This window comes from Corvus moneduloides, chromosome 5 (assembly GCF_009650955.1).
Source record: "Corvus moneduloides isolate bCorMon1 chromosome 5, bCorMon1.pri, whole genome shotgun sequence".
Taxonomy (NCBI): Eukaryota; Metazoa; Chordata; class Aves; order Passeriformes; family Corvidae; genus Corvus; species Corvus moneduloides.
The window spans coordinates 47267254-47290916 of NC_045480.1; the positions used below are offsets into that span (position 1 = coordinate 47267254).

Here is a 23663-nt window from a genome sequence, read left to right on the forward strand (position 1 = left end):
ATCTGCAACTCACTAAAAAGGCACAGCAGCACAAAAGCAGTTTTCCTAATAGCTTTCCTCAGAACACAGAATCGCCTTCTTTCTGTAGAATCAGCCTCTGTACAAGTGTATTAAATTACAGAGATACAAAGAAGGGATATGAGGTAGTTATGTGCACTACTTTCCCTTCATTTATAGTCAAGGGAAAGGATCTCCTCCAGAGGACAATTTAAAGTACTTACAGTTCTGCTCTGAATCTCACTCTGAAAAAATCCTTTGCCTTCTGTCTCCACTAATGACAGTGGTAACCAAAGCAGGACATTCTCCTAGATTCGCTGGGTATGTGAAATGTCTAATCTAGGGTGAGTACACTGACTCCCTCCCCAGAGTCACCACTGGCAAAGAGAGATGAGAGTTTGCACTTAAGAAGCTCAAAGTCCTCTAGAATAATTTTGGGAGTTACAAGATTTTGCTCTCACTTCCTTATTTATAACTGTATTTGCCACATCTTTTCCCTTCTCATCTCCTCTTCTGAACCTACCCCTGGTAAACTGCACTGTGAGGTCAAAGTTGATACTATGCAACCATGTGGTATAATTCCCTAAGAGTAAAGGAGGGGAGGGGGGGTTGCTTCCAATAATGTGGAAGGTAGGTCAGGGAGCACACGAAGCTGAAATATTTAGACTTTGGATTTTGATTCGTGTTCATTAAATATGGTCAATGTGCCCAGCCTTGCAGCAGACCCAAAGCTGAAGAGCAGGCACTTGCAGCCAAGGGTCTGTATCCAGAAGCTGTACATCTGTTGCAGTCAGTCACGTGCATCAATGTGTAGACAGACAAGATCGATATTAAATAGCAGTCATTTGACTGCACTTTGCATGAGAAACGCTTCCGGGCGCACTGAGGTCGTTTTTCCCCACCATTCTGTGTGTATGGCTCCATGGCATGAAGTATGCATTGGACACACTTCCAAATAAGAATATTCATAAGGACTGACAGCTGGTTAATACGACAGTTGTAAATCTTTTCAAGAACCACGCAACTTTGAAGCTTCTAGGCTTATTCTAGCACTTGATCAATAGACCTACCAATAAGGTGAAGCTGTGTTCAGGAAGAATCCCATACTGTTCAACAAGCTTTTCTCTCTTCACACTGGGGAGGTCAGGAAGTCTCTCATGAATCCAATCAATATTTATCACTTGCTGATGGTTCATATTAGCTGGCAAAGATTTTGCATCGTACAGAATCAATGGGGGAAGGTTTGGCTCTGGCATGAACCTAGCAAAAACAAAGAAAAATTCCTTTATAATTATTTTCCCTCAGAAACTAAACAACAAGGAATAAAATTGATACCACAATTTTATACTTCCTGAAAGTTTTATCACCCTTTCAACTAAACAAAATATTAAAAATTAATGACTTGGTGTATCACTGGTAAGTGGAAAGAGACCAGGCCCCAAACTGTTGCAAAGTCTCCATTTTTTTTCTTCAGGTATTTTCCACGAATTGTCAAAGAGTTCATAATACAAAAGGGACAATTCAAACACTTCTGCACCAAAAAGAATAATAAAAAGTCCCAATAGCACCAGTAATAAAAGACATGGAAACAGCCCACTCTTTTTGGCATCAAGCATAAATTACAGACCTGGACAAAAATGGGCCTGCGCTGGCAGGGAAGAACTCGGATTGACAGCCAGCTGCCAGGAGTGATCCGGGCAGGTTGTAACCTTTTCCAGACAAACTTCAAAAATCTTGATGAAATCTCATGCTGTGCTAAAAGCAAAGTTACTGTGCTCAGCAGGGTGCCATCACAGAACAAAAGGCTCCCTTAAAGAGAAGGCCAATTCAAACTACTCAAATAACTGCGATTGAAGCAGAAACTTCACTCTTACATGATCAAATGAGGGGTTCAAAACCACCAGAAAAAAGGGCTTGGGGCTATAATGATTTCTATTTAAAATCTGCCTAAACATAGATTTTAAGTTTAATGTATAATGTGCAGCATTAAGTTACACAAAACCCTAAAAAACATAGTTTACAGTTCAATACTGTTCATAATCTTAGTACTAGTAATAATCTTTATGGTCTTTATTTGAAATATCTTAGACTCATCAGTTCTGTCTAGTTTTCATGAATTTTCGTTTGCATTTTTTCAAATTAGTCTTTTTAAATAAGCCTCATGCTTGCCCCTACCATAACAAGGAATTCACAAAATGATCAGTGCTGCATTTCTACAAAAACATAATCTAAAAAGCAGATTTAAATTAAAAGTTTGTGGGATGCTTTCAAAATTGTTGCTTTGCTGTAGCAAGATCAGTGCTAGAATATAAAATCTAACAGGAACACAGAGCTGACAAAACTAAGAGGCTCTGAAAGTTCTCCTGCAGAATTACAGTTCTCCCACTGGAAAGTGAACTCTGGGAGTAACAGGAAGCTCTCTCTGGGATGCAAAGCTAGGGAACTACTAGGAGGATCAGCTCGAAGATGGCTCTGAGCAGCTGTGCTGCTGCCTTGCAGTGTTGCCTCAGAACTTGTTCCCAGCAGCATTGCTTTCCAACAGGACTCATGCCTTGTCCCCTCAGCCCCACAGCTAAATCCTTCCTGGGTGACTTTATGGTTCAGTGGCTGTCATCTCACTCTTAGGGAAGGCAAAGTACTTAGCAAGGTAACACCTTCATTAGGTCTACAAAGAACTTCAAAGTAGAAACCAGCCCATGAATGCTGACACCTTTCAACAGCAGTTAGGATTTCCAAACAGTGTTTGTGACCTGTGATCAGAGAATCCAAGCATGGAGGAGCAGGGCCTGCTAGCTGAAAACCATTTCCCTTTGTATTTACTTAAAGCAGGAGCAATGTTGAACTCAGAATATTCTGATGTTTTATGTCAGGCATTCTTAAGAATGCACTTATACTGGCCATACAGTAAACCTTCAACTTTCCCACTTTGAGCTGAAGTATTCCCAGCCTAGTCTCTGGGAAAGCTCCAGGGGTTTTACCAGAAATGAGACACAAATCCAGATCTGAACTGTTCAGACCAGCACTGATTTTGTAGGTCTCTGCCCCTTCCAGTGGAAGGTAAACTTCCAACACATACTCACTGCACTGACTAACTTTACATCCTTATTACACTGGCTACACTTCAGAAATTGAGTAAATCCTCAGTTCGTGAAATGTTAAGTCTATTAAAAAAAATACCGATAATCCTGTTTTCCTTCTTTGTCTCTCATTGGTACTGTGCACCTAAAATAAAAACAAAACAAGATGTGAAAAGAGGTACACCACAGAATTAGTTTTATGGCAAAAACACAAACCAAAACCTCTGCCTCATGAAGATTAGGAGAGCCTCTTAAAACCACTTCAAAGAATAAGGGCATGTAAGAGGGCAGTCATTTTCACACAGACACTGCTTGATGCAGCACACAATCTGCTGTGAAAAAGCCTCAGCCTTAAATTACTCCCTATGAGGAGACTATACTTGTGAACATTAGCTCTAGAAGACACAAGTTGAGCAGTACTGTATTACATCTCCTGATCATGTCACTAGGTATATGTGGGCACTCTAAAGTGGCTATTCTGTGTTTCTCCAAAATAAAAACTCACCCAAGCTTGGAATCAAAGGCTCTTGTTTCATTCAAAATTGTCCCTCCATTTTCAAGTTCTTCAATTTGCCTCTGTATTTCATAGTCTGACAGTAATAAAAGAAAAAAGAGTAAGCTTGTTAGACTACACTATTGGCTTTAGTGCACTCCACTATTTCATTTTTCACTGCTATGCAATAATGCAATACTTTGTTGTTTTAACCTTAATGAAATCACCAGCAGTAGTTACGGGCAGAATTATCAGTCACTGTCTCTCTCTCCAGCACTGTTTCTTTCTTTGTGTGTTTTCCTCATCTTCTTTCATTTCCTTTAAATGGAAACCATTTTCTCCCAGGGACTGCAGTCAAGTCATACGATCCTGGTGACCTTGCAGTCACCCAGTTCAGTTTTCTTTTGGAGATGTAGCAATCAGCTTTTTTTGCTCATACCCAAGCTGCATCTGAACTTCACACACATCATGTACCATACTCAGTGGAAAGCAATCATCTCCACTGGAGGACACAAAGCCATCGCTACCATATTTCAGTACATGCTAGGGACCAAATCACCTGCTTCATTCTTCTTGTAGGCAGAGATTTTACTGCAAAAAACCTGCGGACTAACATGCCTGCTCTTCCCAGAGTATCCCATACTAAGATTTATTCTGTCAGGGAGCAGCAAGAGCTGCTCCATAAAGAGGGATAAGCCAGGAGTGAAGGGTGACCAGAGCCCAGGCCATGCCCTCATGGTCTGATGCAGTCCCACCAGTCTGGACAGTGTGAGCAGGGGCAAGTGCTACTAAGAGAGTCCATTCAGGGAGCTCAGGGAGAAGCAGCAGGAGCTAGGTCCTGAGACAGGACTGGGAACAAGACTACAGAACAGGTCCAAGGTCCTTCAGGAGAGAGGACTGAAAACTGGCACACCTGTGACACAGCCACTCAGGCAAGGTCTGAAGGCCCCAGCCTGAGCCTAAATGGAACTCCTGTATCCATAGGCAAGGCACATGAAAGAGACACCCAGGCAAAGCTAGTCAGGGCATTTAAGGCCGATTACTGCACTCAGAAGCCTGACATATTTTATCTCAGACCACATAAAATATCTACAATATTGTAATGAAACAACCACCATTTACCTACTGCTTTTGCCAGAAATCGTATGCTATTGATATTCTTCACTTCAGTCCTCACTCCATAAGGTTCTCCAGGGTGATGTACAGAAACATTGGCATCCACTCTCAGCTGACCCTCTGGAAAAGGAAATTTTATTAACAGAACAGTCTGCCCTGAACAGTAGAGTTAAAAACCGTGGCATGCATTAATAAACTGCATGTTATGTGCAGAGCATTAGTAGCAGATTTCTCTATGTTCAGAAAGGAGTAATGACCACTTCATCATAGCTTTCTGTTTGTCATTCCATCTCAAGCCACTGCCTTGTATCATTCAAAATAGTTTTAAATCATTGCTCGTAATTCCTCTCAGAAAACTGCATGATGCAGTGCAGCACAGATCTTCTAAGCCATACAGTAAAAAGAGCTTCTGATTCACAGCTCTTAAATAAAGGGCAGAATTAGACAAGCAAAGTGGTGGATTGTGAGCCTCCATTCCTCTCAAAGCAGCACAAAAATACCTTTTGGAATTACAATTTGATGGATATATACTACCCTAGCATGGAACACAAGAACTTAAGGTTATGTTGAACAGATTTACTAAGGTGTTCTTGGAAATTTACAGCTCAAGGACAAATGTGAGAAGCAGTGGATTTTTTTGTAATTTTCTTCTTCTCCTTCAGGAAATTGCAATCTTACCCCCCGAAATGTCCCTGGCTGCCAAAAACAGTACAAAGTTTTATATAAAAGCATCATGCACCCTCAGCCCAAAATGGACCAATGTCCTTAAACATTTTTAATGACTCAACCACAAGGAAATCATAATTGTATCTTTCTAAGTATTGTCCCTCTAAAGACATCTCTTCTGAGAAGAAAAGGCTTGCCACAGTTATCAACTGCTGGGAATACACAAACAGGAGAGGCTGTATTACATCCTGGAATGTTAAGAAACATTATTGTCCCCATATTACACAGTGAACATCTGTAGCCTTTCCCTGTGGGTTTTTTTTTTTAAATTCATTTTTAAATTTCAAATACAGATAAAAAGAAACAAATGCCTACTGATTGTATACAACAGCATTATAAATGAGAGTGCAAAATGGCTCACAGTTAACACTGTGAAGATGCTACAGCTTCAGAAGCCATTCCGGTCAATAGATTTAAATTGACCGGCAAGGCCTTGGTACAATTTGTAAAAGCAGGCTGGATGACAGCACACTAATTTCCTCTGCCTTCACAGAGCCCTGCCAGACATGCAAATGAGACAAAGATGCTGGAATGACCCAACATCTCTTTCAAGGGAAGTGTTTTGCATGTGCTCCCTCTTTGGGGTGAAACTTGTACTTGTTCCAAAGGAGGAATAGTCTTGTCCTGCTCTTGCTTCATTTGAGATGTGACCTGTTTCTACTTGGATGTAGGTGTCAGTGTGACCAGACAATGAACTTAATCAGGCATAAGCAAAAGGAGACGCAGGCTGAAAATGTTCTTAAAAAAACAAAACAAAACACTTTTTTTCTTTAAGACCAGCTTATTTTTCTTTCACTTTACAATGAAATCATCTTTTCATTTGTTTGTTGGTAATGAAATAACACCTGATAAAATTGGGCACTTGTCTTCACAGTACATGCAAAAGCCCCTAAAACCTTCACATAGAAAGAAAAAAAAAATCTAAATACTGTTATAGCTAACTATCCTGGAAGAAACATATTTCCAATACTGGGATTCTCCTATAAAGTCAGAAATCTCCCTGCGATAAAAGGTATCATAAAGCAATTCCAATGGCAATCTCAGGACCAAATTCAGTAGTTAAATACTGTATATATTGTACATATGTATGCCCACAAAGGCCCTTGAAGAAGCATCCAAACTGGCTGCTTAATACTGACAACTGTGCCTTATTTGGTATGTGGGACATTTGTGTGAGAAAAGATTCAGAGAAATAGATAATGTCTAGCTATTATTATTTCCCACTACATTAAATTATATTGCATCAGTAGCCAACATTTATTGGATCCCATTTATTGTGCAATGCATGGACCACTCTGACTCAGTTTTTCAGGAGACATCCACTTGTATAATGGACTGAATTTGTTGCCAGACAGTGAGGCCAACTGTCACAGGCAAAAATATAGCTTACACTATGAACACTAATAAGCAGCTGCTAATTGTGGGTATGTGTGGAGAGGATGAATGCCTGAAATCACTTTTAAATTCTTAGGCAGATGTCTGCTACGTGCTACCTGTAACCGTGGGCTGGTTGTAAATTTTGGTAACATTAAGACTGAGGAAAATGGCATGACCTGAATCTTCCAATTAATGAGACAGAATCACCTGCCTGAATGCAGGCTATGCTTCTGCACATCACCTATTACGAAAATTGGGGCCTTAAAATTACAGAAAGAAGAGCTGGTGCCAGAAGCAACGTTTCCTACAAAAGGAAGTGGTCTCAGAAAGATAGGCAATCTTGGCTAAAGTTAACCCCACCACCCATTTCTGTACATGCTGTTGTTTACTCCGTCTCATCCATGACACTGGCACAAGTTTACTGCCTACATCAATTTTATGACTAGCTGAGACCTGACACTTAGAAGATGATCCTTGCTCACACTACTTTGTCCCTTTGTCCTTCCCATACTCTACAATTAAACCTTACTACAGATCTTCTGTGCTGCAGTGCTGTGGCAAGCAAGATGGAGAGAGACTGGGAGAAGCACCACAAGAGCCCTGGGAACATTTCTTCCTGCCTAGCTTTACCCCGTAAAATTACTCTGTGAGGAAACAGAACATCTAGCATGGCAAAGCTCTGCAGACAAAGGCAGGCCTATAGGCATGGCAGACACTAGGACAGACTCTGAGGATTGTAAAAACAACAGCTAGAAAAAGCTATACATTATAAGCAACTGCTGAGCAAAATAACCAGAAGCTGCAAAACCCCTGCAAATGTAGAGAATTACTGGTGACAAGGGAACATGCCTTTCTCCCCTCAGTACCTGCCATGACTGCCTGGCTGCTCCCAAGTGTTTGCAGAATGAGCTGAAGCTCTCTGACTGCTGCAGCTGCTTCCTCCCCACAGCACATATCAGGCTCCATGACAACCTCCATGAGACCGACTCCTATCAGGGGAAGAGACAGGAAATTTCAACAACAGCTTTTGATCTTGGCATATGAGAGTGCAACTGGCTAAACACATGAAAGAACCTGGGCTTTTTTAAAGAAAATACTAAAAATACATAAACCCCCATGTATTATTTAGTAACTGTCACAATGGGCCTAGCTGCGGACTGCTAAAAAACTTTTCCTTCTATTTTTTTAAAGAAACAGACAAACTGCAGACAGCCCTCCACCCTTTGATGACATGCAGATCATAAGGACCCATTCCTCTGAGAACTCTAATTTAAAGCCAATCGGGTTCCACATAAATTTATTTATTTTAAACTAATTTTGGAGCAGGCAGAACTGTAAACAGATGTAGTCTAGTTTTTAGCTTCAGGACCTAACTTTCAAGGAAGCAGAGCAGCCACAGCCCTCAGCTTCAATAGACACCAGAGTGCTTTGCCCCAGTTAGGCTAGGCCAGTTAGGTTGCTGCCCATGTTGTGTGCTCCTTTGGACCACTCCACTTACAATTTCCAAGTTAAAAGAGAAAATCTACATTTCTTCAAAGCTAATAATTAAAAGAAATGTCTGACAAATTCCAACAGCTGCTCTTTCTATACACAAAGTTGATTCACTAGGTCTGTTATATTTTACTTTTTTTAACAACACATACGGTGCAGAGCTTAAATAGCTGAGTGGCTCTATGTGACTGACACAGTTTTGAGCAAACTTGAGCCAAGAGATTTCTAACTTGCTACTGCCAATTGCCATCAACCAACAGCAAATGGGAAAGTTTACTGGCCATTGAAAAAATCAAGTATTCATCTGTTTCAAGCGTAGCAGTCATTTTTATGAATTATTTTTTCAAGGAGAGAGACATAAAGCTGTTCTTATTTTTTGTCTGTCTCCTGTCACCCATTTACCTTTAAAGACTCATCTTACCCCAAAAGGAGGAGAAAAATAGGAAAATAATCCAAGCCTACCAGCCCTATTCAAGTCCACAAGAGTCTGGCTCCTTGTGTCATCATGGAGACTTTTTCCACTGTCTTGCTCCAACTGAATTTGTTTGATCCTCACAGTTTTGGTGACCATCTGGCTCATCTTGTTGTCTATGCAGAGACTGTATGACAGACTTCCATTCACTGCAATAGGAACTCTTTGCTGAGTGATTTGATAGCCAGCCTGTCAACAAAATTAGCTTTATACTCAAATGAAACATTCACTTTTCAGACAGCAGACCAAGTGCAAGTATTATTGACTAAGAACAAAACTGAAAATGCAACATCTTTTATAGTGACCTATATAAGAGGAGAGAATACAAGGACATGTAAATTCAAAAGTTATTTTGGTCAGATGAAGAGGAGGCAAGCTAGAAGATGAGCCTAGAATTCAAGATAACAGTAAGAAGCTGGAAGTCTGGAAAAAATACAAGGACTCCTCAATACAGACAAATATATGATACCCTACTAATGCTGAAGTTATCAATAATCAACTGCACAATCTCTTGCCAAGGATGACAAACTTCTCTGATACTGCCCTGGTGCAGGATATGGACTGGAGGAGGTTCTTCCATGCCTGTGGTTCCACGATGATATTAGATCTTGTTTGAAGCCAGTTACTGTACTTCCATTCCCAAGCTGGGGATATCCCTCATCCTCCCAACAGGCTGAATATCCCTCTCTGTCTGTTCCAAACTATACTCATTAGAGGGGAGGAGAGGGAAGGGGTGCAGGTGTGGAAATCAAAAAAATGAGAAAACTCCATTTCATTAATGTAGCAATTTAAAAGACAAGACACTGCAACCCCACGTAAGGCACACAGCTGATAAATGCCACCTCATGCCTGGGACTCCACTCAAAGGGAAACTGCTGGCCAAAAAAGTGGCTGCCAGTAACAAGGTATTGGAATAATTGCAATGATGTAAAAACACAGAAGCAAATCAATGACAGCTGAGGTGGGGTCCCCTTTGTTTCCCCCTTCCTCACCTGCCTATGGCACTAGTGGTGAAAATTAAAAAAAAATCTGCCACATGCAAATGATTTGGGAGGAGTATCTGCATATTTTGCAGGGATAACGAGCTTACTCTGAAATGCAGAGATGGTGAATCCCAGGGCACTGGAGTGGAGAACAACAGTCTGGCCCTGTCAACACCCCAATTTATATATGCAGTGAAGTGCATGACCTTCTAGACATAATCACTGTAAGAAAAATAAAATAACTGACTCTCTGCAGCCTATGCTAATAACACAGCTCTTCTCATCTCCTAAAACTTAGCATTAAAATGATTTTTTTAAAGCCTGAAATATTGAGTGACAATAAATAATATGAATCCCATTTCCCATCCAAAGCCCCATTTTCAAGAGTAACAATAATCCCATTGTCAAATGACCCTAAGAGCTGGATTTATCTGTTCTATTCAGCTCATTAGCCTAAACTCTGCATCTTATTACAGGGTTCCTCACTAGACTGTTCACTATGAAACGCAGGTCAGGCAGTTTATTGTCAGTGTTTAAACTGCAGAAGTCAGTAAAAAGCCAGAATTACATGTTTCAAGCTAATAAAATGTGTCAGCATTTCCCTGACCAAATTTCCATGCTCATGTGACCAGAGGATCTTGTAACTCATGTCTGCAGAGTCCCACAGTTTCTTCCACCTCAACTGTTCTCTCAGACACACAGATGTGGATTCTTTCCCATGACAACATTCATCCATATAGCTGCTATGCAGCAGACTGATAGCAGCAGACATCACAAGAATATGAGAGTGATTTCAATTCAGTTAAGTAAGCACTAAAGGTAATTTGCAAACAAGTCTGTGATGTTTTTGATGTTTCTTCAAGAAAAGGAATTTCGAAAATCATGTTTATTTCCTGCTATTTCACCTTTTTCCCTTCAGGTCTTGAAATGGGCTTTAAGATAGTTCTACAAGTTTAAGAAAAAGTACTGACAATTCAAACTCCTAAGTTTGTTTTTCACATTCCCAGCAGGTCACTACAGAGCTCCCAATAAAAGGGCCTCTTAATGGCTTACAAATATTTGCAAAGTTATCCCCAGAAACCAAATCAAAATTATAGCAACTTCACGGAAGAGCCACAAGTTCCCAACCTAGAAGAAAATAAACCAGAAATCTCTTCTGAGATCCAGGTCTCCAGCGGACAACTATAATATAATTCTAAGGTGGGAGCAATTGTATTTGAAAATGTTTTGTGTAACTTCAAAATACTTTCAATGTCTGAACAAGAGTGGGAAAGAAAGTGATTTGGTTAATAATACAGCACCTCTACAGATTCATCTGGGATCTGAGAGGTCTCCCACTCTGCTTCTCTGGATCTCTGAGACTCCTCACCCACAGAGAGGATAAGCTAACATGCCTGATCTTTCCCAGATAAAATAAACCCACATACTTTTATTGTAATGTCATCAGATCTTCACCCCCAAAACCAGAGAAACCAAAAATAGCTTCCTCCCTTTGACAGATTAGTGTTAAAGTGAAACATTCAGTACAAATAAGCTGATGCAAAAATAAGTTAAAAATTAGAAGCGTTTAATGTCATTAGAAAGAAAAAGAGGCTCAAACACTGCTGCATCCTGTTGCAAGGACAGAAGTCATGTTCTTAAATTATTTCAGTATTTCAACATCCATATCAAGTGCAGCAAAATGCATTTGACTTCCAGTGGCACCTTCTACCCAATATGAAATCCACCGACAAACCATACTGCAAAGACTCGATTTCTCAGTTGTTTTGGTTTTTTCATTTATTAGAACTATGACTGAGAAAGTTTTGAAGGGAAATTAAATATTTTTAGGTCCCTAAGCACACACAAAGAAGCCACTACTGTGTTTATTCCACTGGAACCTGTGTTTGTTATACATTCACTTTAAATGAAGGACTATTACCAGACTGCTTTTACCCTAACAGACGATTGGTACAAAACACCAGGCACGGACAACTTAAGGGACAAAGCAGCTCCAGCTCCCAATTCAATTACATTAGGCTACTGGAATTGTGCAGCTAAGCAAGGAGTCAGCAATCAGAGCAATCATATTCAATCAGCAAGCACCAGGGTACAGCTGCCTATTCCATCAGGGCACAGTGCAGCATCCTGTTGGGGTGAGCAGAGCACTGACTGAAAACAGAAAAAGCATCTCTTCACTCCTCCCCTGCTGCCATCCGTACTCCAGACTTGTCCTTCCTACAGCCCAGGAGGGACCAGCCATACTGCATACTTACAGGCAGATCTGCATAGAAGTAGTGTTTTCTGTCAAACAAGGACTTCTTGTTTATGCTGCAGTTGAGTGCCAGGCCTGTCATCACTGCTGCTTCTACACATCTCCTGTTGAGAACCTAAGGAAACATGACACATGGTTTTGCTCAGATACTCAGTATGTTACAAATGTGTCTCCCACACACTGCCTTATAAGGAGCATATATTCAATTTCTCTTGTCTTCAGTCATCATTAGATCTCTTTCTTTGCGTGGGTAGCTCTTATTCATCATTAAAGTTGTGGTAGCTATAAATCTGCAAAGCTTTAAGATGAAAAAACAAGCTATTCAGTCATTTTGTCATACCACATATGGAGGTGTGCACTGTTCTGGCTTGCTACTTTTGCAAAAATTCAGTGCTTTTGAATCTTTGAGGGTACAAGAGACAAATCACAGCACATGATAACTGACTTGTAACCAGCTGTCAGCTCATACTGGGAATTTGAAGCACAGGGGATTTGCATTAGGGACTGCAGTGCTGTTACAGTAGAACACTTCAGAACACCTGTAACCAGAGCCACAGTGAATTTAGGAGTGTCTACACATACCACAGATTTTAATACTTTGCTTAACCAGGATGAAATGATGCACACTTACATCTTTGCTAAAACAGAACCCAAAAGACAGCAATTGATCCCATGGCTACAAGTATACACGTTTCCAGTACCCAAGAAACCCATGTGATTAAGGTTTTTGCAGAATGCCATGTGGTCTGAAGACCCAGAAAGGCCTTCACAAAGAAATAAAGGAGTTAAATGCAATTCTTCACCATGGACCCATCACTCTCCACACTACACCCTTCCATCTCCCCAGAAGGGTCAGGATCCAGAGGAGAAAGAAAATTTCACTCCAAAAAGTCCTGACAAATGATGGTTTTTTTCAGATGTGCTCTCATTAATTTAACAGTTCGTTTAACTAACATCAAATGGATGAAACTGAAAAGGAAAAAAGACTGAATTTGTCTTAGTACAATTCTGACATGCTCACACTTACAGCATTTTGAAACAGGAACAGAACTTTATCCATCTTGTTCTGCACTGTACAGCTGCCAAGAAGTCTATTTCCAGAAGGACCATTAAAGGAGCACATTATGTAAAAGAATGTACATGACTTCATCTGCATTGACCAGAACATAAAAGGCTTAAATAATATTTTCTTCCATGTTTCTGACACTATTTACTTTTTATATTCTCCAGCCTGATTTCTGAAAACATATTAAGCAGCTGTACATTTCCCATCATCCCACATCTTCAGCCAGAAAACGAATATTTTACTCATTTAGTTTTTAAAAATCAAAATAGTAAGAGAGGATATGGGCAACTCTTCATGTAACCAAAACTTAAAAATTGCTTATACAGAAAAGAAATTAAATATTTAAGACATTTAACAAGGGAACTTTCAGATCTTTAGTGTAGCTATATATGGCTAACTAGAACACATCATCTGTTCAGGCATATTTTACTTATTAAAAAATTTAAGAGATACATAAAGCAAATTCTAGACAAAAAAAAAGGAAGAACAATCTCCCTTTGAAATACTGATTCACAGAAAAACGAATACAATTAGTCCTGACTCTAATCTAAAGAAAATTGGTAACTACAAAATATTAATTTATTTTAGTAGCATAACTGCAATTCATTATATAGTAGATGCTTCTGTTTTCAATAATTAAATGCCTCCAGACAGTACAGACACTTTTTTTTTTACTGTTTAAGGAATTCTGTAACAGTGCTAGTCAAACTGTTCAATGTTTAAAATATCATCCTATTTCTAAATATGCAGGCAAATTTCCTCCTACTAAAGCCTTATGGCATAATCCTGTTCAGCTTTACAAATTAGTGAGGACCATGCCAGTCAGTCCTTTACAAACTGGCCACCAGAAACCCATTAAGCCTCCATAAGGACTGGTGGACTCAAAACACCACTGCTTCAAAGCAGTGAACCAGTATCCTGCTACAATTCCTGATGGTGCAGGGGCTGTGACTGACAGCAACCAGTGAACAAGACAAAACCCAGCTCCTGGGTCACAACCAGTGAAAGCTTCATAGCACTTCATTGCCCTTCAATTTTTACTTCAAACAGGGTAGTGTGTATCTTACTCATTATCCTAAGGGATAACACTGTTTTGAGGTGAAAAAAATAATCCCCATGTATACTACTTATACCAGAGAGAACCTTTTGCTCAACTGCTGATGAAACATTTTGGTGGCTCTGGGGAAAAACTGGCATAAAAACATGAAGTATTGATTATTTTTTATGTAGTATTACTAAGCATTTAGATGACTCTGATGTGTATGTATCCCCAGCGTACTGGATCATAGTAGCCAAATTGTTGTATATGCACCATTACTCATTCAACTCCCCGTGCTATTCCTTCACCGATCTCAGTGGGGAGAGAAGGCCTTGCAAAGCAGATCTTTCCTGCTATGGCATACTCAGATGGCTACCATGCCAATCTGCTTTCTCTGCCCTGTGTGCCTTTAAAAAAAAACAACCCAAAACCAACCAGATGACCCTCTTCTTCTTCAAAAATCAAAACTTATCTAATACTGCTTCATTTCTGAAGTGACTTTTACTACCCATTCCCATGACCAAGGTTGTAAACACAAAGCAGAATTGTTTAAGCAAACTACTACCTTTCCTTCAAACAAGCCTTGCTTTTCAAATAATCTGCAGTGATAAACATCAATTCAGTATGTGAAACTTCCCATACTAATGACCTAGAGTAAGTCCTCCAGCTTGTTTATGCAGGAAGCTGTTATTAAGTTGACAGCTTTGACTAGCACCAAAGATTTAAATTACTGGCTTGAACTGACAAGCTGCCTGTCTGGTGTGTTAGCAAAGTGCTGGCCTTGAAAGCAAGCTGTGTAGTTCCTGCAGTAGCTATGGACAAAATACAGTAGTCTATAAAGACTTCTTCAATATTTCTGGTCTTCTAAATTGGAAGCATCCCTCCTAGTATTTAAAGAAAATCCTAGAGAGCTGTTACAAAAGGAAATATAAGTTGTTTGTATTGGAAACTCATGAAAAACCTTAACAATGGCATCACAACACCAGCACCATTTCCCTTGTAGCTACGGTCTCCTGCTACAGCACCATGGTAACTGAGCACTAAAGGAATGAAATAACAGTCCAGCCAAGATCTCTCTTTTTCTGCTACTTGTCTATTCTTCACATCTAGTCCACAAGTGGAAAGACTCCTTTAAAAAATTTATCTTTATTTGCAAGTTCAGTTTAGTCAAGACCTTAGTTTCAAATACAATATTCAATAGCTATACAAAACTATATACAGTACCTTTAATGGCACAAATTCCCACCAAAAGCAATTTTCTAACAGCTTTTTCTTTAACAACAGGTTTACTCCTTATATTAATATATTAAAGAAACTTGGCACCCTTTTAAGTAAAGGTATAGGCTTCTATATTTAGTAAATTACCATGTTTATATTTTAAAGAGGGTAGGTATGTTTTGCTAATGAGTATTATATAGGATAATTGGGGAGAAAAAAAAGAAGAAACATCTAGATAACTCTCCTGGAAAAAGTTTATTTTTTCTACCTTTTACAAAAAACCAGTAATCTCTGCAATAACACTTGTACCCAGGAAGCCTATCTTACAGAAGAAAATATTCCTTGTACTAAAACCAGTAAAATCAAAATAATTCCCCAGAAATTTTTAACGTTTTTGATTCTAGGTCACACATTTCAATAAAGTAGATTTAATATTCATTGGCTATCTTAAGACTTTCAGTCCTACTTACAATCATGAAAAAATCAGCATTAATCAGATTAACTGCAGGACTGTTTATCTAAGAAACATTTAATTTTAGCTCCTTTTCATTCAAAATAATATCTGAAAGAAGGAAGTAGTACAAGGTACTCAGCCAGCTCTCTGTAGACCAGACACTAATCTTCAGAAACCTCAACAGATAAATCTAATCACATTTTCAAGTACTCCTATTTCATCTCACTCTGATTTTTATTTGCTTCTACTAATGGATATATACTCAGTCTTACTATTCTAGCTGTGTTAAAAGTACCAAATTGCTGCAATATATGGTTCTTTGAAGTGCAATCATAAGTTAAACTTCAAAATAAAATACCCTTATACGTATTTAGTCCCAGTGTAATTGTGGCTGTTCAGTCTGACACTGTAGATGAGTACTTACTGCTCTGCAGCATTCTGCCTTGGCATCCTCCCACACACAGAGAAGGGACCAACTGTAGCTATGCATGTACACAATGTACATACAATACATCAAGAGCTGACCATTCCCAAATGAGCCATTTATTTCAATAGGTTACAATCAGACTCCATCCCCCGAAGAATACAGTAAAAATTTAAAAAACAAGACAACCTAAGTCCTGTCATTTCTTGGGTATTCAAAGAACCTCTGTTCCAAAACTTAGGTCTCAAATTTCAGGGAAAATTTTAAAAGCCTCAGTTTAGTGTCCTGTGCACTTAGTCCAGCATCTACTTCACGGCATGTTTGCTGCCCCAGTATGAGCATTATGTTCTTATCCCTAAGGAAAGGGACAAGACAGAAGGGGAAGAAGCACCAGACACTTTAAATTGAGATCTTAGCTTTATCAAAAGAGATTCCAGCTTAAGAGAACAAAATGGCAACTCAGAAGCTGAAACAGCAAAGGCGATGAGGGCCATTAAACATACCTAATGCACTTTGTAACTTTACCTTTCCACAGTCTGGGACCAAAGCTATACATTACTATACAAAACATATTACTGCTAACCTTGTCTAATGGCAAAGCTGGCTTACGGTGATGCAGCACGCATTGATTCCAGTCATATCTTAAAACCAGGCAGTTGTGACATCAAGAAGTACCCAGCTCCCAAGCACACTACTTGAGGTGTACTCAAAACAGTAAGAGGGCACACTTTCTCAAAGCTGAAGAGCTAGCCTGAAAGCTTGTATCACAAGGCTTAGGATGGAGGAAGCATCTTCCAGTGTCAGTGATTATGAGAAAAATGCAGCAGCAGTAGGGAGAAATGCTGACCCCTAGGAGCAAGAAAAACAGAAGGTAATACCAGATGCAAAGATATTTCAATAATGACAGACTTTAAGGTTTCTCAGCCCAACAGGAGTTGCTAAAAGAAACGCAGAAGGAAAAATGCATTCAGACTGCTGTGTGGGCAAACCACAGAATAAATCTGTTTTCTGGGAAGCAGCCAATCCAGATCATATCTCTGATCCCATCAGCAGTATCTAAAACCAAATGAAGTTCCACCCTGCAGAACCAGTTCCAAACAGGAGAGCCCACAGGGAAGACAGGACAATACAACGGTGATACAGTGGTTCGTGATATCCATAAGCAAAGGCTGTGCTTGTGTGGTGTTCCCATAAAGAAGTCCAGTACCCCTCTAACATCCATGCTCTCCTCGTTGACATCAGTCTTCTGCATCTGCCACATGGTGTTTTTTGACCTGTCATAAGGATGCTCCCTCTCTTATGCCAGCTGAAATTTAAATCACTGCTAATACTCTCTGATCCAGGGCACGTTTAGTACAGGAAGATCCAGTGATAACATTTGATTGCTGCTGGAGGCAGGAGGCTGAGCAACGGCTAAAACTTAAGTTACAGACTATGATCAAATCCAAAGGCACAAGAGGTTTGAGGAGAATTGTCTCAGACCTTTCTTCTTACACTGAGTTCCAGAAAAAAAAGGCTTTTCAACATGAATATCATCTGCCCTCTTCAACATAACATAGATTGTTTGATTTCTTAAATGGAGACACTTCAGAGCATTTAGGACAAAATAGTTTGTAAACCAACCCCCGCCCTGTTTCTCCTTGCAGATGGTCCTTTGCTTGTAGCCTTGGTGAAAGCCAGCTCTGTGGTTTTCTGAGTTGTAACAAATTCTGACCTTTGATACCCATTTACTGTCATTTTCTATTATTTCTAAGTCTTGGCTATCTGCCATCTACTCCTTCTTGCAATCTTTGTGTATATGAGAGCCCCCACTAAACACACACTAAACACTCAGCCATTTGCTCCAACTCCCTCATTCCTTTTTTCTCCAGCTGCTGTCTCCCAAAACATGGTTATTTGTTCCTCAGCCATCTTTTCCCTGCAGAAAGAGATCCTGACTCAGATCTCTTAAGAGAGCAAAACACACAAATTGGGAGTAAACCAGAAGTGGTCTTTTACACATAGATAAAAGATGATACTAAATCAGGAAAACATTAGGTGACATAATGCAACAAGTCTTGCAAAGAGCTATTAGGAAATTATTTGAGAGAAATTATAAGAGAGCAAACTGAAATTATTCGCTTTTAACAAAGTTGTTCTGGAACAGCAGAACCAACAGAGACTAATTTCCTTTAAATAATATCCCTAGTTTGTTTTACCTAAGCATTGACCCCCAAAACTCTCTCCCCTGTGACTCCCCCATCTTCTCATTTCACCAAACATCCCAAAATGAGTATAAAGTGTCACAAGTATCTGAAGAGCAGAAGCCCAAATAAAGCTGAGATCAGCGGGGAGACTAAATTGATAATTTCCTCTTCATATGCTTGCTAATACATTCATAAAAACCCTCTACAAGCCTAAAACTTTTTTGAGGGAAATTTAGCTGAACTTGGCAGCAAGTGGCAAAACCAGCATTTCTGTATAGAAAACAATGGTCCTTGTGGCAAAATCTGCTTATGTAACTAATAACCATCACTTGCAGAAGTTTACATAATCCTCTCAGAATCAGTCATATTTAAGGTGACAAGGTGACTGATAATCAGAGAGACCACAAAGAAATTAATTTTACCCCAGTAACCAATTACAGCCTAACTGCACCAAGGTAAGTTTCAAACAAAATACATAAACCTGACAGTTATGCAACATTACATACCAGACAGCTAACCATGAAGAGAACAAAGATCCAGTCGAAAATTATTGGTCATTACTGTTGGACAATGCTTCCCTAAACACCTTTTAAAGAAAAACTCTTCAAAGAAACAATTGTTAAGAAGAAGAATGGTAGCAAGATCTCCATTTGCAAAGTTAAAATGCTAAGAAATTGGTAGAACCATGAAACTTTTGCTTTAGAGAGCACTGCTTACATACACATATATACAACACACCACCTTGGATTTCCTCAAATGGAGGCACCTGGAACCAGACTGTCTACATACTGTGAGAAAACTAAATCAAATCAAACACTTAAGGACAGCAGAGCACCTATAGTGACTGATAACAGAGGTAATAGAAATTTGCAACAATAAATCTCCTCTCAGGTCCAACTTAAAGAAATTCCCAGCCCACTCAGAAAAGCTACTGCAAAAAGCTAATGTGCATTTCAGCAGCAATTTCCACCTGAATTCAGAAAGGGGGGACACCAACATGTCATGTAGTGGTTGTGCTGTCCAAAAGAGTCAAAGATGGCACAATAACTGCAGTAACAGGACTGTGTGAAAGAAAGGAAACAAGATACTATCAATTCCTGCTCCCCCACTAAGAAGTGGAAAAATACCTGTGCAAAGCAAAAGGTGAAGTGATTAAAAAGAAACAACACAAAATGAGGAAAGAGAAAACACATAGACAACATCATTGATACATTGAAGGATCTACTGAAATAGGTGATAACAAGATGTTTAATCAACTCAATGTCATTCTAACTGGCAAGTTTGCATCAGCCAGAGGGACTTGTTAAGGATGAACAATAAAGCCAACAAGAAAAGAGAGCTCAACAGTTACTGAGGTGCTAAGGAGACAGCCCTACCTGAATTGTTAACATTGACAAAAAGATTAAAATACCCAGAATGAGTGTCAGAAATACCCACACATATATGAGACATAACAAAAACTGAGAGAAAATGTTACGAGGGACTCCTTCAAAGCTTGAGAGAGGAGCAACAAATGTCACCAAATACTTCAATACACAAGAGCAGAGACTTCTCCAGAAGAAATGGCCTAAGTATGACATAAAGTCAACCTAAGCAACTGCAGTAATGGAGGAACTATTACTTTCTCAGACCCCAATGAAGGAGTTTGGTTCCACAGGTAACCCCGGGGCTGCGAATGATCCTATGGAATGCAAAGAAATAGAATGAGAAACAACCTGTACCATAACCCAGTCCTGAAAGTCACCCAAAGCCAGCATCACTCATCTTTCAAAGGCCTCTTCTGACCAGTACAACAGCTTTGAACTGAATAATAGTTTGAAATTCTGTAGGCAGGCTTTAATTCACCATGAACTTGAACATTTAAGGGTCTATGAACCACAATGGCATCCTCAGGGAGCAATGGTTTAAAAGCCTAATTCACTCCTCTACTCTTTTTCTAAATTATGTGAGATTTTCTTTATAGAAGCTTTCTGGACTGCAAGCCCAGCAAGCTGGGACTATGTGAGCAAGAAAAGACTCTTAAGCACTGACCATACAATGCATGTCACAAACCCAAATATTATCAGGAAAGAAAGGACTGCAACAGAAAGGTACCATCAAATTCTAAAAAAAAAAAAAAAAGTCTTTTTTCTCCTAAGTACAATTACTACAGTTTTAGTGAAATAAGTAATGAGGAGTTTAAGTGAACCTAGACATAGGCAAATGGTTTAAAACAAGCATGAACTCAATTCTTTCATCAGGCATTGCCACTGATTTTAGGAGAGCTCATGGATACAAAACCTAGCCATCATATGGTTTCAAAGAAAAGAAGAAAAATTATGTAATGGAAGCTAAAAAAACATCCATACAATGATCAGAAGATTGTTCAGTTCCCCATGAAATGTGCATGCAATTAAAACTGTAGTTATCAAAAGTCAAGCTGAGAAGCAGGCTTTTTTTCAAAACAAAGTAGTACAAGAAGGGAGTAAATTCACATGCATGCCGGCAGGAATGTCAAAACAAAACTGAAATCACAAGTTGGTAAAGCAGCTGTTGCAATCTCCAGATTTAACAGGCACAGGATATCAAAAAAATCTAGTTTCAAGCTAGTAAAGTATAAATTCTGGTCTCAAATGCTGTCTCTGTTCCAGTACGAATAGCTGACAGACAGATGCACCAAAATCTCACACAAACCTCTCAGAGCCTTTGAAAGAAAACGCATCAGATAAATCCTGTATATTCTGATGAACTGTAGATGTTATTTAAGTCTGATAATCCATCACCCAAAACATCTAGAAGAACACTGGGTACCTGCCACTGCCAAGAACAGATGGAAACACCCTCTCTAATCCCAAACTGGTATTAGCCCTGTCACATGCCTGGGCAGCCCAGCACTGCAAGGCAACAGCCTGACAGACACGCTGTCAGCGACTGCGCAGTGCTGCGCCGGCATCTGCTAGCTCCGGACAAGCCCGAGCTTGGAGCTGAAGGTGCCAGAGCTGCACTGCCAGAAGAGACAAGGGCTAAAGCTGCTCTAGCATTGCACTCTCCCATGAAAAGGAGTGATCTGGTTGCCCAACTGTCACTATACAAGTGAGAGAAGATAAAGCAGAACTAAAACATGCCCCTCTATACTGTTTAACAGATGGAAAAGGAGAAAATTATTTGTTCAGATAAAACCATGCATCTCACATGACATTCTACAGCTCTTACTCTGTTTCTTCTGAGGTCAGAAGGTATTCAACTTTTCTTCATTGGAAAAAGAGCTTGATCATTACCAAGTGTTTCTGAAAAGTCTGTTGTAAAAAAAAGATAAAACAGATGCTGTTCACACTACAAGGAGAATGAAATTCAAATGCATGAGAAGATATCAAAAAGTTCAAAATATTTAAGACTGTAGGGCTAATATTCAAATCTTATTAATTTAAACCTTGGTTATGTAAATCCTAGATTATTTCTTTATATACTTGCCTACAAACGACTGCCTACAAGAGGATCACGGTTTCACTTCACTCATGCAGGAGACAAACGTAAAATGTGCGACAAAGACTAAGCACCGACAAAAAGGTTTCAGCCTTTAGCTGCTAGATCTACTATCTTATTTCTGTGGCTGAGCTATAATTAACTTTTAGTCAGCCACCTCCATCATGAAAATAGATAATCATGGATTCTTTTTCTGTGAGCATAGTTTTAGCTTTAAAAACCTTTATAAAGCCTCTCAGAATTTTCAGAGGCTAAATTGGATTGGGAGGGCAACCACCTTTATGGATCCTCAGAAGAATTTTAGTCCAGTCTGCAGGTATAATGCACTATTTGCTACCATGTATAGAGTAATATTTCCTTTATAATAGGTCTTCTGAAGATACCAAGCCAAGATCATTGCCAAGTCCATTCAGAAGGTAAAAGCCCCAGGCTTTTGCAAATTGCATTACATGAAATGAAATGTATATAGTCAGATGCAGTCCCAAAGAAAGGAGAGCACTGTAGTAATTTGAGTAAGATGCTATCACATCTGGTGGTGAGGGGCTTCATCACCACAGTGCACAAAAAGTGTGCCGATTAGCATGGGATGTGCCATGCAGTCCTGCTATTTCCAAACCCCCTTTATTAATCAAAGGTTTGACACATCAGTCAGTCTCAGCTGGCCCATCTTATTTTAGTGCCTGGCAAGATTATGGAGCAGAAGAAAACTATGCCAAGACACATGTAAAATAATTAGGTGGTTACTGACAGCCAAAAAACTTCACAAAGGCAAATCACACCTGATGAATTTGGTGGCCTTCTACAAAAGGGTTATAGAGTTGGTGGATAAGAAGAGCAACTGACATTGTCTACTCAGACTTGTGCAAAGCATTTGACACTGTCCCACAAGACATCACTGTCTCTAAACTGGAGAGACATGGATTTGGCAGATGGACAACTCAGTGGACAAGGAATTGGCTGGATGGTGGCACTAAAAGAGCTATGGTTAACAGTTCAATGTCCAGGTGGAGACCAGTGACGAGTGGTGTTCAGGGGTTGCTATTGGGACTGGAGCTGTTTGATATCTTTGTCAGTGACAGGGACAGTGGGATCAGGTGCATTCTCAGCAAGTCCACTGCTGACAACAAGCTGTGTGGTGTGGTCAACATGCTGGAGGGCAGGGATGCCATCCAGAGCGATCTGGACAGGCCTGAGAGGTGGGCATGTGCAAACCTCACGAAGTTCAACAAGGTCAAGTGTGAAGTCCTGCACCTGAATCAGGGCAATCCCATGCACCAATATAGGCTGGGCAGAGAATGGATTGAGAACAGCCCCAAGGAGAAGGACTTGGGGGTGTTGGTTGAGAAGATGCTCAGCATGAGCCAGGAAAGCACACCTGTAATCCAGAAAGCCAATTGTGTTCTGGGCTACATCCAAAGCCCCATGGGCAGCAGGTCAAGGGAGGTGATTCTGCCCCTCTACTCCACTCTTGTGAGTTCCCACCTCGTGTGCTGCATCCAGCTCTGGGACGCCCAACATAAGAGGGACACCTATTGGAGAGGGTCCAAGGAGGGCCATGAAGACAACCAGAAGGCTGGAACACCTCTTCTATGAAGACAGGCTGAGAGAGTTGGGGTTGTTCAGCATTGAGAAAGCTCTGGAGAGACCTTACAGCATTTTCCAGTACCTAAACAGGGCCTACAAGAGAGCCACAGGGACATTTTACAAGGACCTGGAATGATAGGACATGGTTTTAAATTGACACACGTCAGGTTTAGATTAGATGTTACAAAGAAATTCTTGACTGTGAAGGTGGTGAGGCACTGGCACAGGCTGCCCAGAGAAGCTA

The 23663-nt window shown here is 39.9% G+C and overlaps 1 protein-coding gene across 4 annotated transcripts in view; it reads right to left on the bottom strand.

The window, feature by feature from the left end:
- GATB (glutamyl-tRNA amidotransferase subunit B) overlaps positions 1-23663 on the bottom strand; it is a 42921-nt gene that overhangs the window by 14186 nt on the left and 5072 nt on the right. For 2 of the 4 annotated variants that reach the window (XM_032108279.1, XM_032108276.1), the window contains exons 3-9: positions 11988-12101; positions 8740-8938; positions 7653-7775; positions 4690-4803; positions 3580-3664; positions 3175-3219; positions 1068-1257 (exon numbers count right to left, since the gene is read on the bottom strand). In XM_032108279.1, the coding sequence (XP_031964170.1) occupies positions 1068-1257; positions 3175-3219; positions 3580-3664; positions 4690-4803; positions 7653-7775; positions 8740-8938; positions 11988-12101 (870 nt within the window). Of the gene's footprint in view, positions 1-1067; positions 1258-3174; positions 3220-3579; positions 3665-4689; positions 4804-7652; positions 7776-8739; positions 8939-11987; positions 12102-16770; positions 17037-21565; positions 21649-23663 lie in introns of all 4 variants that reach the window. The other 2 variants (XM_032108278.1, XM_032108277.1) reach the window with 2 other exon arrangements.